The sequence below is a fragment of the Oncorhynchus kisutch genome, linkage group LG5, assembly GCF_002021735.2.
Source record: "Oncorhynchus kisutch isolate 150728-3 linkage group LG5, Okis_V2, whole genome shotgun sequence".
NCBI lineage: Eukaryota > Metazoa > Chordata > Actinopteri > Salmoniformes > Salmonidae > Oncorhynchus > Oncorhynchus kisutch.
Genome location: NC_034178.2, coordinates 45,784,873 through 45,801,348, shown reverse-complemented (window position 1 = coordinate 45,801,348; position 16,476 = coordinate 45,784,873). Strand labels below are relative to the sequence as shown.

General features: G+C 42.2%; 1 protein-coding gene across 2 annotated transcripts in view; it reads right to left on the bottom strand.

Moving 5' to 3' along the window:
• The window catches only part of LOC109891110 (S-adenosylhomocysteine hydrolase-like protein 1), a 55,791-nt gene that overhangs the window by 13,091 nt on the left and 26,224 nt on the right, over positions 1-16,476 (bottom strand). For both annotated transcript variants that reach the window (XM_020483425.2, XM_020483426.2), the window contains exons 2-8: positions 11,499-11,610; positions 11,260-11,403; positions 7,670-7,770; positions 3,807-3,909; positions 1,800-1,894; positions 1,560-1,666; positions 1,352-1,468 (exon numbers count right to left, since the gene is read on the bottom strand). In XM_020483425.2, coding sequence (XP_020339014.1) covers positions 1,352-1,468; positions 1,560-1,666; positions 1,800-1,894; positions 3,807-3,909; positions 7,670-7,770; positions 11,260-11,403; positions 11,499-11,610 — 779 coding nt within the window. The remainder of the gene's footprint in view (positions 1-1,351; positions 1,469-1,559; positions 1,667-1,799; positions 1,895-3,806; positions 3,910-7,669; positions 7,771-11,259; positions 11,404-11,498; positions 11,611-16,476) is intronic.

The window sequence follows — 16,476 nt, the reverse complement described above, 5'->3', positions numbered from 1 at the left end:
AATTTTGTATTATTAAATTGGGATAGAAGCTGTTTTTCAGGTCTCTCGGTCCCTGCTTTGATGCACCTGTACTGACCTCGCCTTCTGGATGATAGCGGGGTGAACAGGCAGTGGCTCGGGTGGTTGTTGTCCTTGATCTTTTTGGCCTTCCTGTGACATCGGGTGGTGTAGGTGTCTTGGAGGGCAGGTAGTTTGCCCCCGATGATGCGTTGTGCAGACCTCACTACCCTCTGGAGAGCCTTGCGTTTGTGGGCGGAGCAGTTGCTGTACCAGGCTGTGATACAGCCCGACAGGATGCTCTCGATTGTGCATCTGTGAAAGTTTGTGAGTGTTTTGGTGACCAGACAAATATCTTCAGCCTCCTGAGGCCCTCTTCACCACGCTGTCTGTGTGGGTGGACCATTTCAGTTTGTCCGTGATGTGTATGCCAAGGAACTTACAACTTTTCACCTTCTCCACTACTGTCTCGTCGATAGGGGGCTGCTCCCTCTGCTGTTTCCTGAAGTCCACGATCATCACCTTTGTTTTGTTGACGTTGAGAGAGAGTTTATTTTCCTGACACCACACTCCGAGGGCCCTCACCTCCTCCCTGTAGGCCGTCTCGTCGTTGTTGGTAATCAAGCCTACCACTGTAGTGTCATCTGCAAACTTGATGATTGAGTTGGAGGCGTGCATGGCCACGCAGTCATGGGTGAACAGGGAGTAAAGGAGAGGGCTGAGAACGCACCCTTGTGGGAACGCACCCGTGTTGAGGATCAGCGGGGTGGAGATGCTTCCTACCCTCACCACCTGGGGGCGGCCCGTCAGGAAGTCCAGGACCCAGTTGCACAGGGTGGGGTCGAGACCCAGGGTCTCGAGCTTAATGACGGCAGCCTTGCGAGGTTTAACATGTTTAAATGTTGTACTCCCGTTGGCTGCAGTGAAGGAGAGCCCGCAGGTTTTGGTAGTGGGCCGTGTCCGTGGCACTGTATTGTCCTCAAAGCGAGCAAAGAAGTTGTTTCGTTTGTCTGGGAGCAAGATATCGTGGTCCGCGACGGGGCTGGTTAACTTTTTGTAGTTCGTGATTGACTTTAGACCCTGCCACATACCTCTCGTGTCTGAGCTGTTGAATTGCGACTCTACTTTATCTCTATACTGACGCTTAGCTTGTTTGATTGCCTTGGAGGGAATAGCTACACTGTTTGTATTCGGTCATGTTTCCGGTCGCCCGCCTTGCGCCTTGCACTGATTATGTACAGTATATCTACAGTATGTACAGTATCTACAAAATAAATCGAATCGATACATTCTTATGTAGTGCAAAGAACACTGTTGTAGTGAAGCTTAGCTTAAAAGTCCATTTAACACCTACCCATCCAGGATAGACTCTCTGCAGCAGTAGAGGTTGTCAAACTTCTGCTTTGTCACAGAGTCATTTACATTCATGGCTGGCACACACAGTTTGCCTGCTTTGGACAACTGGTACAACCTGAAAGACAAAGAGATGACTAAGCAACTTAGCTCAGAGTTGCCCGCTGGTCTTGCGTGTGTGACTGTACTGTAATCAGAAATAAAATTACCTGTGGACCCCAGTCACACTCTCCTCCACAATGCCCCTGATCTTCTTGAAGACGTTGGGGTATTTCTTATACACCCAGTGGGTCAAGTCCCCTCCATCATCAAGGATCTACCACAGACACAGCAAGAAGGGACAACATTCTCAAACAGTGACAACAGACACATGTCAGTAACACAAAATGGTCTACAAGGAAATTTGCCTTGTTGTTAAAGGAGGATAAATGATAGACTTATATGGGTACCATGTTAGGCTGCCAGCCCTCCATGTTGACGCACTTGTCGATACACCACCAGAAGTCATCCTCCGATTCCCCCTTCCAGGCAAAAACCGCCACACCTGCACAAATCACAAGGTAGTTGGGAGAATACAGGGGTTTAGAAATTACTATATTTCTCCAGATCAGACAGATATTACAACATCTCTTTTTAAACAACCGCACAGGGTCCTGAACCTTTAATATAAGCAAAAGCATTGGTTTGTGACCCAAAGACCCTTCATTCCAGAGAGAGCAGAACTGATCACGTTTGAACGCATGGTGCTCAACGTCCGTATAATCTGCTCTAAAGCCATATTAATATAATGGCCTGCAGCTTAACTCCAGATATCTGGACCTGCACAACAATCCAACCACAACACCACAGAGCCTAGAACTGCGCTGTTGGCTCCTCCAGCAGGCAGTACACTTACACAACCCTGCTCACTAAAGACTTCAGCTCTCTAACATTAAATCTAACTGCACACTATCATAATCATTCAGGAAACAGGTATCAATAGCAGCCGTAACAGTATTGACATCAGTACTGAACAATCATGTAGAATCGCTACAGTAGCTTATTAGGCTTAGTTACACAGTAGTCCTATACTGTTATGTGTCTTCATGACCAATTGTTGTTAACTGACCTAACATTTTACTTCCTTTCTGACATGCTAATAACATCATAATTCAGGCTTCATAACACAGAGGGTGTGAGTAAAACCCTCCGTATGTCTGTTCTCTAAACCAAGAGGGGATAATAAGATGGGTCTCGTGTCTCAAAAGCTGTTATCCTGTCATTTCTAGAAGAGGACCAAACATCAGGTGAAAGCTGCAGCAGGACAGAAGGCCTCCTGGTCATTTCCACCCCAGAGAGAGCAGAGCAGGCAGGAACAGAAGCTGCCAGAGGACACAGCCCTTTCATCTGTTAGCCGGGAGATTTCTCTCCATAAAAGACCTGGACCAACTGTTTATTAGAAAGAGATACTCTGACAGATGGAGCTTTACACAACTATGTGGGAAAGGGAGAGCTTATGTAAAAAATAAAGTTTAAAAAAAGAGTGGTACACTAAAACACAATTCTGATTCCTGCTATTGGACTTGAGGGGTAGGTAGATTTTGAAGGCTCTATGGTTCCTCTGCTACGCTACTCGTCCTGTATGACCATACAGCTAGAAACACGCTATACAGCACCTGGGCTTAGGATCTCTATCCCACTGACTTTTTCTTAGTTAACCTCATATCTAGTCCTCCAACCTCATCCCTGTCTCTGTGTCTGTAAGTATACACCCATGTACTACTATCTACTCCTTTCATCTGGTCAAGTCTCCATCTCAGTAGGTTTCTGGCAGGCTTGCTGTATGGTATGAAGATTGCTGGCATAACTCACTCGTAGAAAATGTCAACACTGCTGAGTGGGTTGTAAACAGTCAGAGGATACTGTGTGCGTAGGACAAGTTAATCAGCCCACAGCCTGTGTGCCAGTTCCTCTCCCAGCTTGAGCTGTGTGACTACTTTAATGCAGTCTGACTCTAGTGAACCTCTCCGTCTAACAGGCCATGAACAAAGAGACCCCACTACGGAAACACATATACTTAACAATCACCCAGCAACCCAAGAGATATGCGCGTCTTGGTTCTGTAGTTCAATAACTAGAGGGCAAGCCTGATGTTCTCTAGTCTCTGTTTTCCAAGACTTTATTGAGAACATATCGAAAAACGTCTCCTTGGTTTCAAAGGGCACAGGGAAGCAAATCACTCTCAACTCTTAGCACCCTTACAAGAAACACCCATTTAACAATCATGTAATTCATTACATATTAATACAAGTTAAAGTATGCATAGTATGCAGAAATAGTACTAATTAATATGAATGTGATGAACCACAACTTTCAAAAACATCTTATGAAGTACAATCAGCCTCTCATTCTTTTCCATATAGAAGCTCATACTGTAACAAAGCAGTAAAGTATTGATGTTGAAAGCTTTTACTTACCGATCTCTGAGAGGGCAGCTGCCACCTCGTTCTGTGTTGAGTAGATGTTACAGGCTGTCCAGCGACACTGGGCCCCCAGGGCCACCAGAGTCTCAATCAACACCTCAAGGCAAGAGAGAGGAGGGGGTTGAATGAGAGAGGAACAAGAAGAAAAAAACATATTACTTTTACATCTCTGTATCATAAATAGCCTTAGCTTTGCAGTACACAAAAGAGAGCAGTAAAACTCAATATATTTAGTCTTCAGAAAATATTCACACTGAGCTCTTGTTTCACAAAGTGGGATTAAAATAGATTTAATTGTAATTTTTGGTCAGTGATGTACACACAATACTCTAATTTCAAAGTCGAAGAAAAATTAAACAATATTTGTTTCATTCGTTTTAGGTTATTGTCCTGCTGAAAGGTGGATTTGTCTCTCTGTGTCTGTTGGAAAGCAGACAAACAGGATTTCCTCTCAGATTTTGCCTGTGCTTCGCTTGATTACATTTATTTTTGTCCTAAATAACTCCCTAGTCCTTGCCCGATGACAAGCATACCTAGAACATGATGCAGTTACCACCATGCTTGAAAATATGAAGAGTGGTACTCAGTGATTTGTTGTGCTGGATTTGACCCAAACTTAATGTTTTGTATTCAGGACAAAAAGTGATTTTTTTTGCCATATTTTTTGCACTATTACTTAAGTAGCGGCAGGTAGCCTAGTGGTTAGAGAGTTGAACTTGTAACTGAAAGGTTGCAAGTTCGAATCCTTGAGCTGGCAAGGTAAAAATCTGTAATTCTGCTCCTGAACAAGGCAGTTAACCCACTGTTCCTAGGCCGTCATTGAAAATAAGAATTTATTCTTAACTGACTTGACTAGTTAAATAGAAGTTTAAAAAAACTGCCATATTGCAAACAGGATGCATGTTTTGGAATACTTAGTTTCTGTACAGGCTTCCTTCTTTTCACTGTCATTTATGTTAGCATTGTGAAGTAACTACATCCTCAGTATTCTATCACAGTTATTAAACTCCAACGCTTTTAATCACAATTGGCCTCATGGTGTAATACCACGTGGTTTCCTTCCTCTCCGGCAACTGAGTTATGAAGGACACTGGTATCTTTGTAGTGACTGGGTATATTGACACACTATCCAAAGCGTAATTGAGAACTTCAACATGCTCAAAGGGATATTCAGTGTATTTTTTAAATGTATTTTTTATCTACCAACAGGTGCCCTTCTTTGCGAGGCATTGGAAAACCTTATAGAAAAAAATGTTATCATTCAAAAATCATGCATCTTATTTTGTGACCTAGTAAGCAAATGTTTACACCTGAATATTTAGGTTTGAAAACTTACCGATTTAAGACATTTCAGCTTTTCCTATTATATTAATAATAAAATGTGTATAATGTGTGTAGTTCAGCGACACAAAATCTCAAGTTAATCAATTTTAAATTCAGGCTGTAAGAGGTGTGAATACTTTCTAAAGGCACTGTGTGTATATATATATATATATATATATATATATATATATATATATATATATATATATATATATATATATATATATATATATATATATATATATATATATATATATATAAGCTTATTCACAGCATCAATATACTCAATCTGCTTGTTAAATCGTATAGGCAAATGGGGTATACAGACACTGAACATTATTTACGGGCTGTCATGAGATGAGCCAGCTACCATGATTTGCCACAGAGCAGAATGCTGCAGTTAGAGCAGTAGTGGTTGGCTTGGGCGGTATATCATATGCCGTTTTTGGAAATAGCCACAGGATTGTTTTTCAATACTGTTAAACATTATTTTTGAAGTTTATCTATACATTAAAATGTATAGTAACTTTTTAAGTAAATACCTGCAGTCAACTTGTGCAATATGTTAGAAGATAAAGCAGATTGTGTTCATTTCACCGGTCACATTATTTACATAATGAAGTTCTCTGTAGTTCCCCAGAACAGTTGAGCAAGTCACGTTTTTGTTTGTAAATAGCACAGCTGGAGAAAGTGGAAGCAGGTGAGTCCAGCTGTGTATTGACAGCAGTTGTGTTTTATATGGAAAGTCAGTGTTTCTTTGCTTCAATAGAGTGATCAGGGACATGCAACTATAGTTGTCCTTCACAGAAAATACATTAGTGAAACACATTCGGCAAAATAGCTTCATTTTCATCAGACGACAACAGAAGTGAAAAGCTATTTGAATGGCAGCCACACACAAGTAGGCTAAATGGGCTTACGATGAAAAAGCAAGGTATTTTCTTATCTTAGAAATAACGTAGCCAGGTACATTTCTTAATGTTTTTCCTTAAGGTTCATCTTGCATTTTACCAGAGAAAAGGAGTGTGTCTACGCTGAGAAAAGTACCTGAGAAAAGTCAGTCACAGCGCTGTCTGCTGATAGAACGCCAGTTTGTGAATTCTCATCCAAGATTTGTCTGATGCCAAGCAGAAATTACAATAAGAAGCATTTTAGATTTGTGCTTACAAAACGCAGCAATATATTTATTTTGCATTTTGTTTTGTTTTTTTCTGCGTAGAAAACTAAGAATTTGGCCTCCCGGGTGGCGCAGTGGTCTAAGGCACTGCATCGCAGTGCTAGCTGTGCCACCAGAGACTCTGGGTTCGAGCCCAGGCTCTGTCGCAGCCGGCCGCGACCGGGAGGTCCATGGGGCGACGCACAATTGTCCTAGCGTCGTCGGGGTTAGGGAGGGTTTGGCCGGTAGGGATATCCTTGTCTCATCGCGAACTAGCGACTCCTGTGGCGGGTCGGGCGCAGTACACACTGACCAGGTCGCTAGGTGTACGCTGTTTCCTCCGACACATTGGTGCGGCTGGCTTCCGGGTTGGATGCGCGCTGTGTTAAGAAGCAGTGCGGCTTGGTTGGGTTGTGTTTCGGAGGACGCATGTCTCTCGACCTTCGTCTCTCCCAAGCCCGTACGGGAGTTGTAGCGATGAGACAAGACAGTAACTACTAATAATTGGGGATACCACAAAATTGGGGAGAAAATGGGGGTAAAAAAAAAGAAAAAAACTACGAATTCTGCATTAACACGACCCCTAAGTTTAAATTGCTAGCTATCTAAGTAAGTGGCTGAATTAATAAAGTGATGGGGCATCATTGTGTTGGCTTTCTGCCGTGTTTGAGAAGTCAAAGCCCTTCCAACAAACCATTCTGATTTCCATGCGTTTTTTCTCCTCTCCATTCTCCGCCCGTCTGCTTCTACCACAACTGCTCCTTGCCAATCTTCTCAGAGCAGAGCAGGTAGGCCCATTGCCTTAGCGACTCCAGACTCCACACAGACAGTGTGTACACATTCTGCTCTAGTGCCAGTACTGTTCATTTGCACAATGTCTCTCTTTCAAATTCTCTTATAAAATGTCAAAACACACCAAAGATGACATTCGGTAGCTCCTACCTATACATGTATAATTTTAGGAGCTGGATTGCCTGCCTTTGCAATTAATTTCTCTCTCGATTGCGCTCGTTAGTTAATTTAGAATTTTTCCGCCCTTGTGTACTAAGCTAGTAATACCGTAAATCCCGGGATGAGAGAAGAACGGTATGAAGATATGAAAATCTGTATACCGCACAACCTTATTCTGTAGTAGCGATACTGTGGGGAAGAGTCTTCGCACTGATATTTGGGTATGTCAGAGGGAGAGGTGTCTCATTGCAGCAAAGCTTGGATATTGGAGACAGTGTAAGTTAGTGTAAACAACAGGGCCAACTTGGTTACTGCAAAAGCCTCTGTGTACGCTGTGACCTTCAAATCCTACTTTATACGGAGGAAAATGTCCTCCTGTAGCCTTGGCAGAGATATTAGGATAGGTCAGAAGACAGAGTTTTCTTACTGCAGTCTGGGCAGTGATGTGAGTGCAGCCAACAATTTTTGCCCCAGCAAGTGGCTTCTCTCCCTGGGCTCTCTTCCTGAGGGAGATTAATGCTGACATATCTGTGGAGAAAGAGAGAAGTGGGGTGATAAAGAGAGTGAAGGAGATGGAGAAAAAGAGATTCCAAATATGTTAGCTACATTCAGAGAGTAGATAAACAGAAAAGTGGTCTGAATATAAAGCCCTTCCAACTCTCCCATCTTCCACACAAATCTCTCTCAAAATTAAGGGACTCAAAGAATTTCCTACACCAAAACCTTCTGAGCGCCGTAAAATTCAAATAACCTCAAATAAGCTATGACTTTGCAACCTGCCAATGCATATTGGACAATGATGATCACTCCATATGAAGCTCTGGAGTTGTGCTGACAGTGTTAAGGGTGTAGATTCAGCTGCCATGCTGCACATAAAAAAAACATTTAGGCCAAGGACAACGCATCAAATCTAAATTATTTGGAGAGTAATGTCTGAAATCAAACGCAATGATAAAATGAGAACTTTAGACAAAGAATTTGCTACATGGCAAAAACTGAAGGTCAGCTTCATCAAAGGTGTCAACAAGTGGTTAGGCCAAGGGCTGTTACGGTGACCGTATTACCACCACACAGGTGGTCAGGAGTCATGACCTCAGTCAAATTCTACATGACCGTTTAGTCACTGTAACTAGGATTCTCCGAGCTCTGATGCTGCTGGTCATTAGTAGCCTACCAAGCTTGCTAACTGCATGGTACTCAGCACTCTATTGTCCCTCTAATCACTCTGACAACACAAACGTAATCGAAAATCCAACACTTCATGAAAGCCCATAAGCTTATGGTGCAGAACATTTCTATAGGCTATGCAATTGCGTGAGAAGACAGAGTTTTGATGGCCTCTATTAAAAATAGGCGGATCCAATTAGCTTTCTATAGGCTAGGCCTACTATATTTATTTTTAACTTTCCTAATATTAAGCACATTGCTTTACTTTACCACAGGAGTACAGCCTACCTGGCTGGCATGAAAATTAACCATGGGAAAAGCATCCTCCATTTGATATTTAAGTGCATGAATAACATTTATTGTTTTTCCCCTGCCCCTGTTCCGAGACAGGTGCATGATAATGGTCCATTCTATATCATTTCCCACCTATACACAAAAATATGTGGACACCCCTTCAAATGAAGGGATTTGGTTATTTCAGCCACACCTGAAATGTATTAACTTATGAATGATGTCCAGCGTGCGCAGTAAGGCAAAAAACCTAATACAAAATAAAAATAAAACGTATTAACATCACACTTCTCAAAGAGCCGAGGCCATAGGCCTATATTTGTGGATAAGGTTTGTATCACAAATAAAATGGGCAAATAACTTCCAAAAATTAAGCACAATCTGCTTCACAACCGGTGTTGAGCCTAATTGGCATACAAAGGCGGCGCGTGAGTTTCAGGAAGATCATTTTCACCACAGAAATACACCTTTATAATAAAGCATTACATGCATAATCAAATTTGCGGTTACTTTTGAGAACAGTGTTTTCCCGCTAATTGTGCGCATTGCTACGCTTATAATCTGAAGAAATAACCTAATAGTTTATGAACATTTTAAGCTAAATGTTCTGAATTGTTGCATCAGCCTCATTGCTAAAAAAAAAAAAAAGATCCGAATGGTTGTACTAATTTGGGATCTATCGCATCAGAGTATATTTGGAATATTTATTTCTCACACAGAAGGACAAGTTGACCAATAGAATAGGTCAACTTTTGTACTATGGAGGATAGTAGATTGACATAGGCTAGTGCTTTTGCTGTTCGTTAGGCCTACTCATCTTGTTGGCTGTCAAAGTAAATATGGACAGTTCTTCTAACATCTTCAATAGGCACCGCGGAATTCAATAAGAGGGACACGCACAGTTGCGTCCCCGATGTGTCTGTCTTCACTTCAAGCCTACTTCAGTGCTGAGATGGCTGTGAGAAGGACCCGATCAAATCACGGGCATTGGCTTATAAGAACTGAGATATCTGAGAGAGCCATGTGAGTGAGAGGTGGCTGCCGGGAGAAGGGAATGATAATTATTATATTCAGCCCAAGGGCACATCGGCCACAAAACGCATGGATTTTTTTTTAGGGGGCATTACTGCCACACAAGGAGGATCCTGCTGGAATTTCGAGGCCTGAGGAGCATATTATCAAGCGCTTCTCAAATTGTGAATGAGAGACTGATTCAAGTGTGTGCATCCTTCAAAATCAACAAAGCAGAGCCCATGCCTTCCATGCCTTTTTTCAAGTCATCATTAGAGTCGCATCATGCAGCATTAGAATGTATTAAAAATCAAAACATATAGCCCAACGTTTGTATCACAACAACATTTGCATAATTAACTAAATTAAGCATGTAGGATGACCTGTTTCTTTGTTAACCGCTCAACACAGACTAGCCGCATGTGCGCACTCCCTCGGAAATCGCTTGGAGAAAATATCCTTTCTATTTTATTCAGCCATGTTCAATTGGATTCTTTATACTATAAAATAATGCCACGGAATACTAAGCAAATGTTGTTTGCTAAATGAACTAGTGTAGCCCACAGCTATGGCATAGCCAGATCTGGGCCTAACATAAGGACAATTCAAAGTTTGCTATTCTGTTCTTCTGAAATTGACTACATTTTCCTCATATCATGTTTCTTTAGATCAAAGGTCTGCATCAGTGACTTGCAGGCTATGCGTGGAAGCCAAGAGATGCTAAATGTGTTAATTGTAATTAAAAGGTCAATTACCGTGAGACCGGCAGTTATTTGCTTGACAATCACCAGCTGACAACATTTCATGACCGCCACAACCATAGTTAGAACCAGTGAATCTTAGATTTTTCTGCATAATGTTTTTTTCTCTCTGATGTGACTTGTGTGAGTTACACTTCAAATGACTGATCAGCAAAACCAAAGAAAAGCCTAATAACACGACACAGCAGTCATCTATTAAGCCCTTAAGAGCAAAAGCCATATCTGCAGACAGATTGGTCGAGGTCAATCTGACTAAAGATAACAAGCTTAATATAGATAACTAGCTAGACTCAAGCTGCTAGAGGATGTCAGTCATTCACAGAACTGAGAGAAGCTGTTCTTTTCTTATCCCAGTTTCTCCCCTTCAATCAGTGTATTGGTTAATCTGACATGGCCAATCCTGGCCTTGGAGGGTGGAACTCTAGTACATTTCTGAGCAACAGGCCCAAAGTCCTGGCAAGAGCAATATTTAGATATACTTTACTGTCGGTTGTTCACAGAAATGTTTTTGTTGCTCTTTTCATCCTGATTGATGCCAGTAGTGGTTTTATTAACATGTCCTAATATTACCTGTGATCAAAGACTGTCAACCATTGATTAGTCTAATTGATTCATGCCATAAAACAGCAAAATTCAAGAACATGCTTTAAATAACCAACAACCAGTACCTCACACCTGAAGCCCCCTAAACCTAACGTTTTTAGGTTTATCACTTCTTATCGTCTTGTGTTGTTCTGTAAGTGAGAGGTGAAGGTGACAGGTTACTGAGTCATGTTACTGTCTGTACCTTGTTCTGCAATCTCAATCTCGCGACGACCAAATTCGGCCTGTTTGATGTTCTTCACACAGAAGTCACTGGTGCCCTTGGAGTTGAGCTGTGTTTTGTCCCGTGGTGAAGTCTCATCGTCAGAGCTGTCTGTGTAGGACGCAGCTGGGAAAGGAGACAGAGAAGGGAAAGTCAGCAAGAAATGTTAAAGCAATCCATACATAGCTATGTATGTATATGTGTGTTTGTTTGTGTAGTACCGGAGCTGTAGCTGTCCGTGGATGACTGAGAGATGGATCGAGACAGCGAGCGTCGGCCAGCCTTGGTAGGGAACCTGCTGAACTCCTGCTTGTCTTCCACAAACTGGATTTGCTGAAGGTGCAAAAGAGGGTACAATTTAGAATAGGGCCGACCCAATTTAATCTACTGGTCGATTATTGGTTGACCGAGATACCATTAGTCGAGCAGTAGCAAAAAAAATCTAATAATTATAATTCATGGTGTACAAGACACCAGTCTGATTCATGCCTGTCTAAGTAGACTAATCCATTGTGGAGGAAGTGGGGATGGCACGCACTACAGCAATTAATTTGTTATATGACGTAAGAACTATAGTGCAACACTAATAAAAATATTATTTTTTAACATATGTGTTTTCTCCCGCGTTGGATAGTCGTCGCTGTCCATGGTTCTGAAACACATCAGCGTGCTGTTGAATTGGCGCCTTTTCCTAGACCATGTTGCTATGTGCATAATAACAAAGGTAAACAGCATATTGGTGTTGAGAACAACGCGGCGGAGGTAGCAGAATAAGGAGAAACAGCCCTTGCCTTATTGCCTAAGAAAAGTGAGGTAACACCAACTTAATTAGGTCTAGAATCAATAGCTGAACTGTTAAATGTGCCTGGCTTTATAAATAATCCATGTACACTACCTGTCAAAAGTTTTAGAATACCTACTCATTCAAGGGTTTTTCTATATTTTTCACAATTTTATACATTGTAGAATGTTATTGAAGACATCAAAACTATGAAATAACACATATGTAATCATGTAATTACCAAAAATGTCAAACGAAATCAAAATATATTTTAGATTCTTCAAATAGCCACCCTTTGCATTCTCTCAACCAGCTTCATGAGGTAGTCACCTGGAATGCATTTCAATTAACAGGTGTGCATTCTTAAAGTTAATTTGTAGAATTTCTTTCCCTAATGCATTTGAGCCAGAAAGTTGTGTTGTGACAAGGTAGGGGTGGTATACAGAAGATGGTCTTTTCCCAAATAGGGCTAAGTTCAAATTATGTCAAGAACAGCTCAAATAAGCAAAGAGAAACGACAGACAGTCATTACTTTAAGACATGAAGGTCGGTCAATCCGGAACACTTCAAGAACTTTGAAAGTTTCTTCAAGTGCAGTCGCAAAAACCATCAAGCACTATGATGAAACTGGCTCTCATGACGACCGCCACAGGAAAGGAAGACCCAGAGTCACCTCTGCTGCATTGGATAAGTTCATTAGCGTTACTAGCCTCAGAAATTGCAGCCCAAATAATTGTTTCAGAGTTCAAGTAACAAGACATCTCAACATCAACTGTTCAGAGCAGACTGCGTGAAATCAGGCCTTTATGGTGAATTGCTACAAAGAAACCACTACTAAATCAACTATCCGGACACGTTTTACTGCCGACACGTGAAGGCCCGGTGGGGCTCCGACTGGACAACCGACGTGATCTGCCCAGGCGAGTTATCCAACTGGCCCCTCTGTCGCGACATTACCTGAACGCCCATCTGCGGCCCGATAATCGTTAGCTGTCTTATAGGCTGCTATCAGGGTCACTACAACTATATCTATTTTGCCAATTGGATTGGTCCCCTCTACCACACGGAACCCCACTAATCTACCGACAGAAATGCACAAGGTGCGTAGAGGTGAATCCAGGCCCTGCAGTGCCTAGCTCCACTCCTATTCCCCAGGCGCTCTCTTTTGATGACTTCTGTAACCGTAATAGCCTTGGTTTCATGCATGTTAACATTAGAAGCCTCCTCCCTAAGTTTGTTTTATTCACTGCTGTAGCCCACTGCCAACCTGGATGTCCTAGCTGTGTCTGAATTCTGGCTTAGGAAGACCACCAAACACTCTGAAATCTCCATCCCAAACTACAACATTTTCAGACAAGTAGAACGGCCAAAGGGGGCGGTGTTGAAATCTACTGCAGAGATGACCCGCAGAGTTCTGTCCTACTATCCAGGTCTGTACCCAAACAATTTGAACTTCTACTTTTAAAAATACAACTCTAAAAACAAGTCTCTCACCGTTGACGCCCTGCCATAGACCACCCCTCTGCCCCCAGCTGTGCTCTGGACACCATATGTGAACTGATTGCCCCCATCTATCTTCAGAGCTCGTGCTGCTAGGTGACTTAAACTGGAACATGCTTAACACCCCAGCCATCCTACAATCTAAGCTCGATGCCCTCAATCTTACACAAATGATCAATGAACCTACCAGGTACCACCCCAAAGCAGTAAACACAGGCACCCTCATAGATATCATCCTAACCAACTTGCCCTTTAAATACACCTCTGCTGTTTTCAACCAAGATCTCAGTGATCTCAGTGATCAAGCGACCTTCACTCATCACTGTCAAACGCTCCCTGAAACTTTTAGATTAACTAACTTCAAATTAATGACTCGGGACGTCGGGTTTGATACGAAAGCTTCTTTTAGTAAGAATACTTGTTTACGTTACATTTAACAACAATTGTTTTGGTACAGAGCAATGCAGGTAAGATGCTGTCGGAAAGTCAGCTACAATCACCCGCACCTGCACATAATTGGCGCGTTATCACTCATTCCTCTCGCAAGGCATTCTGGGACTTGCAGTCAAAAAGAATCATTCAACACAACCCAATACAATTACATATGCAAATAAATCTAAAGAAATATCTTTAGATACAGTTCAAAGAATAAACTTAAACATTAACTCAAACACATTAAAGTTACAACAGAAACACTTGGAAGGATCCTGGAAGGAATTTGACCTCATCCCGTCAGTAGAGGATGCCTGGTTATTTATTTTAAATGCCTTCCTCACCATCTTAAATAAGCATGTCCCATTCAAGAAATTTAGAACCAGGAACAGATAAAGCCCTTGGTTCTCTCCAGACCTGACTGCCCTTAACCAACACAAAAACATCCTATGGCGTTCTGCTTTAGCATCGAACAGCCCCCGTGATATGCAACTTTTCAGGGAAGTTAAAAACCAATATACACAGGCAGCTAGAAAAGCCAAGGCTAGCTTTTTCAAGCAGACATTTGCTTCCTGCAATACAAACTCAAAAGTTCTGGGACACTGTAAAGTCCATGGAGAATAAGAACACCTCCTCCCAGCTGCCCACTGCACTGAGGACAGGAAACTCTGTCACCAGCGATAAATCCAAATAAAAATAAGAATTTCAATAAGCATTTTTCTACGGCTGGCCATGCTTTCCACCTGGCTACCCCTACCCCGGTCAACAGCACTGCACCCCCCACAGCAACTCGCCCAAGCCTTCCACATTTCTCCTTCTCCCAAATCCAGTCAGCTGATGTTCTGAAAGAGGACCCCTACAAATCAGCCGGGCTAGACAATCTGGACCCTTTCTTTCTAAAATAATCTGCCGAAATTGTTGCCACACCTATTACTAGCCTGTTCAACCTCTCTTTCGTGTCGTCTGAGATTACCAAAGACTGGAAAGCAGCTGCGGTCATCCCCCTCTTCAAAGCAGGGGACACTCATGACCCAAACTGCTACAAACCCAAACTGCCATCTATCCTACCCTGTCTTTCTAAGGTCTTCGAAAGCCAAGTCAACAAACAGATTACCGACCATTTCGAATCCCACCGCACCTTCTCCGTTTCAGAGCTGGTCATGGGTGCACCTCAGCCACGCTCAAGGTCTTAAACGATATCTTAACCGCCATCGATATGAAACAATACTGTGCAGCCATATTCATTGACCTGGCCAAGGCTTTTGACTTTGTCAATCACCACATCCTCATCGGCAGAGTCGATAGCCTTGGTTTCTCAAATGATTGCCTCGCCTGGTTCACCAACTACTTCTCTGATAGAGTTCAGTGTGTCAAATCGGAGGGCCTGTTGTCCGGGTCTCTGGCAGTCTATGGGGGTGCCACAGGGTTCAAATCTTGGGCCGACTCTCTTCTCTGTATACATAAATGAGGTCGCTCTTGCTGCTGGTGAGTCTCTGATCCACCTCTACGCAGACAACACCATTCTGTATACTTCTGGCCCTTCTTTGGACACTGTGTTAACAACCCTCCAGGCGAGCTTCAATGCCATACAACTCTCCTTCCGTGGCCTCCAACTGCTCTTAAATACAAGTAAAACTAAATGCATGCTCTTCAACCGATCGCAGCCTGCACCTGCCCGTCCAGCATCACTACTCTGGACGGTTCTGACTTAGAATATGTGGACAACTACAAATACCTAGGTGTCTGGTTAGACTGTAAACTCTCCTTCCAGACTCAAATTAAAACATCTCCAATCCAAAGTTAAATCTAGAATTGGCTTCCTATTTCGCAACAAAGCATCCTTCACTCATGCTGCCAAACATACCCTCGTAAAACTGACCATCCTACCGATCCTCGACTTCGATGTAATTTACAAAATAGTCTCCAATATCCTACTCAATAAATTGGATGCAGTGTTTTTTTTGCCTTTACCTCCCTTATCTCACCTCATTTGCTCACATCGTATATAGACGTATTTTTCTACTGTATTATTGACTGTATGTTTGTTTTACTCTGTTGTATGTGTTGAACTGCTTTGCTTGATCTTGGCCAGGTCGCAATTGTAAATGAGAACGTGTTCTCAACTTGCCTACCTGGTTAAATAAAGGTTCAATTTAAAAAAACATGTGAGAATTCCTTCAAGACTATTGGAAAAGCATTCCAAGTGAGGCTGGTTGAGAGAATGCCAAGAGAGTGCAAAGCTGTCATAAAGGCAAAGGGTGGTTATTTGAAGAATCTAAAATATAAAAATTTGTTTAACACTTTTTTGGTTACTACATGATTCCATAGTTTTGATGTCTTCCCTATTACTCTACAATGTAGAAAAGTCCAAATTAAGATAACCCTTGAACGAGTAGGTGTTCTAAAACCTTTGACAGGTAGTGTATATCTACAGAGATAAGACAGATTCTGTTTATATTGCCTGTTTGAGTGTTTGTTTAATTGCC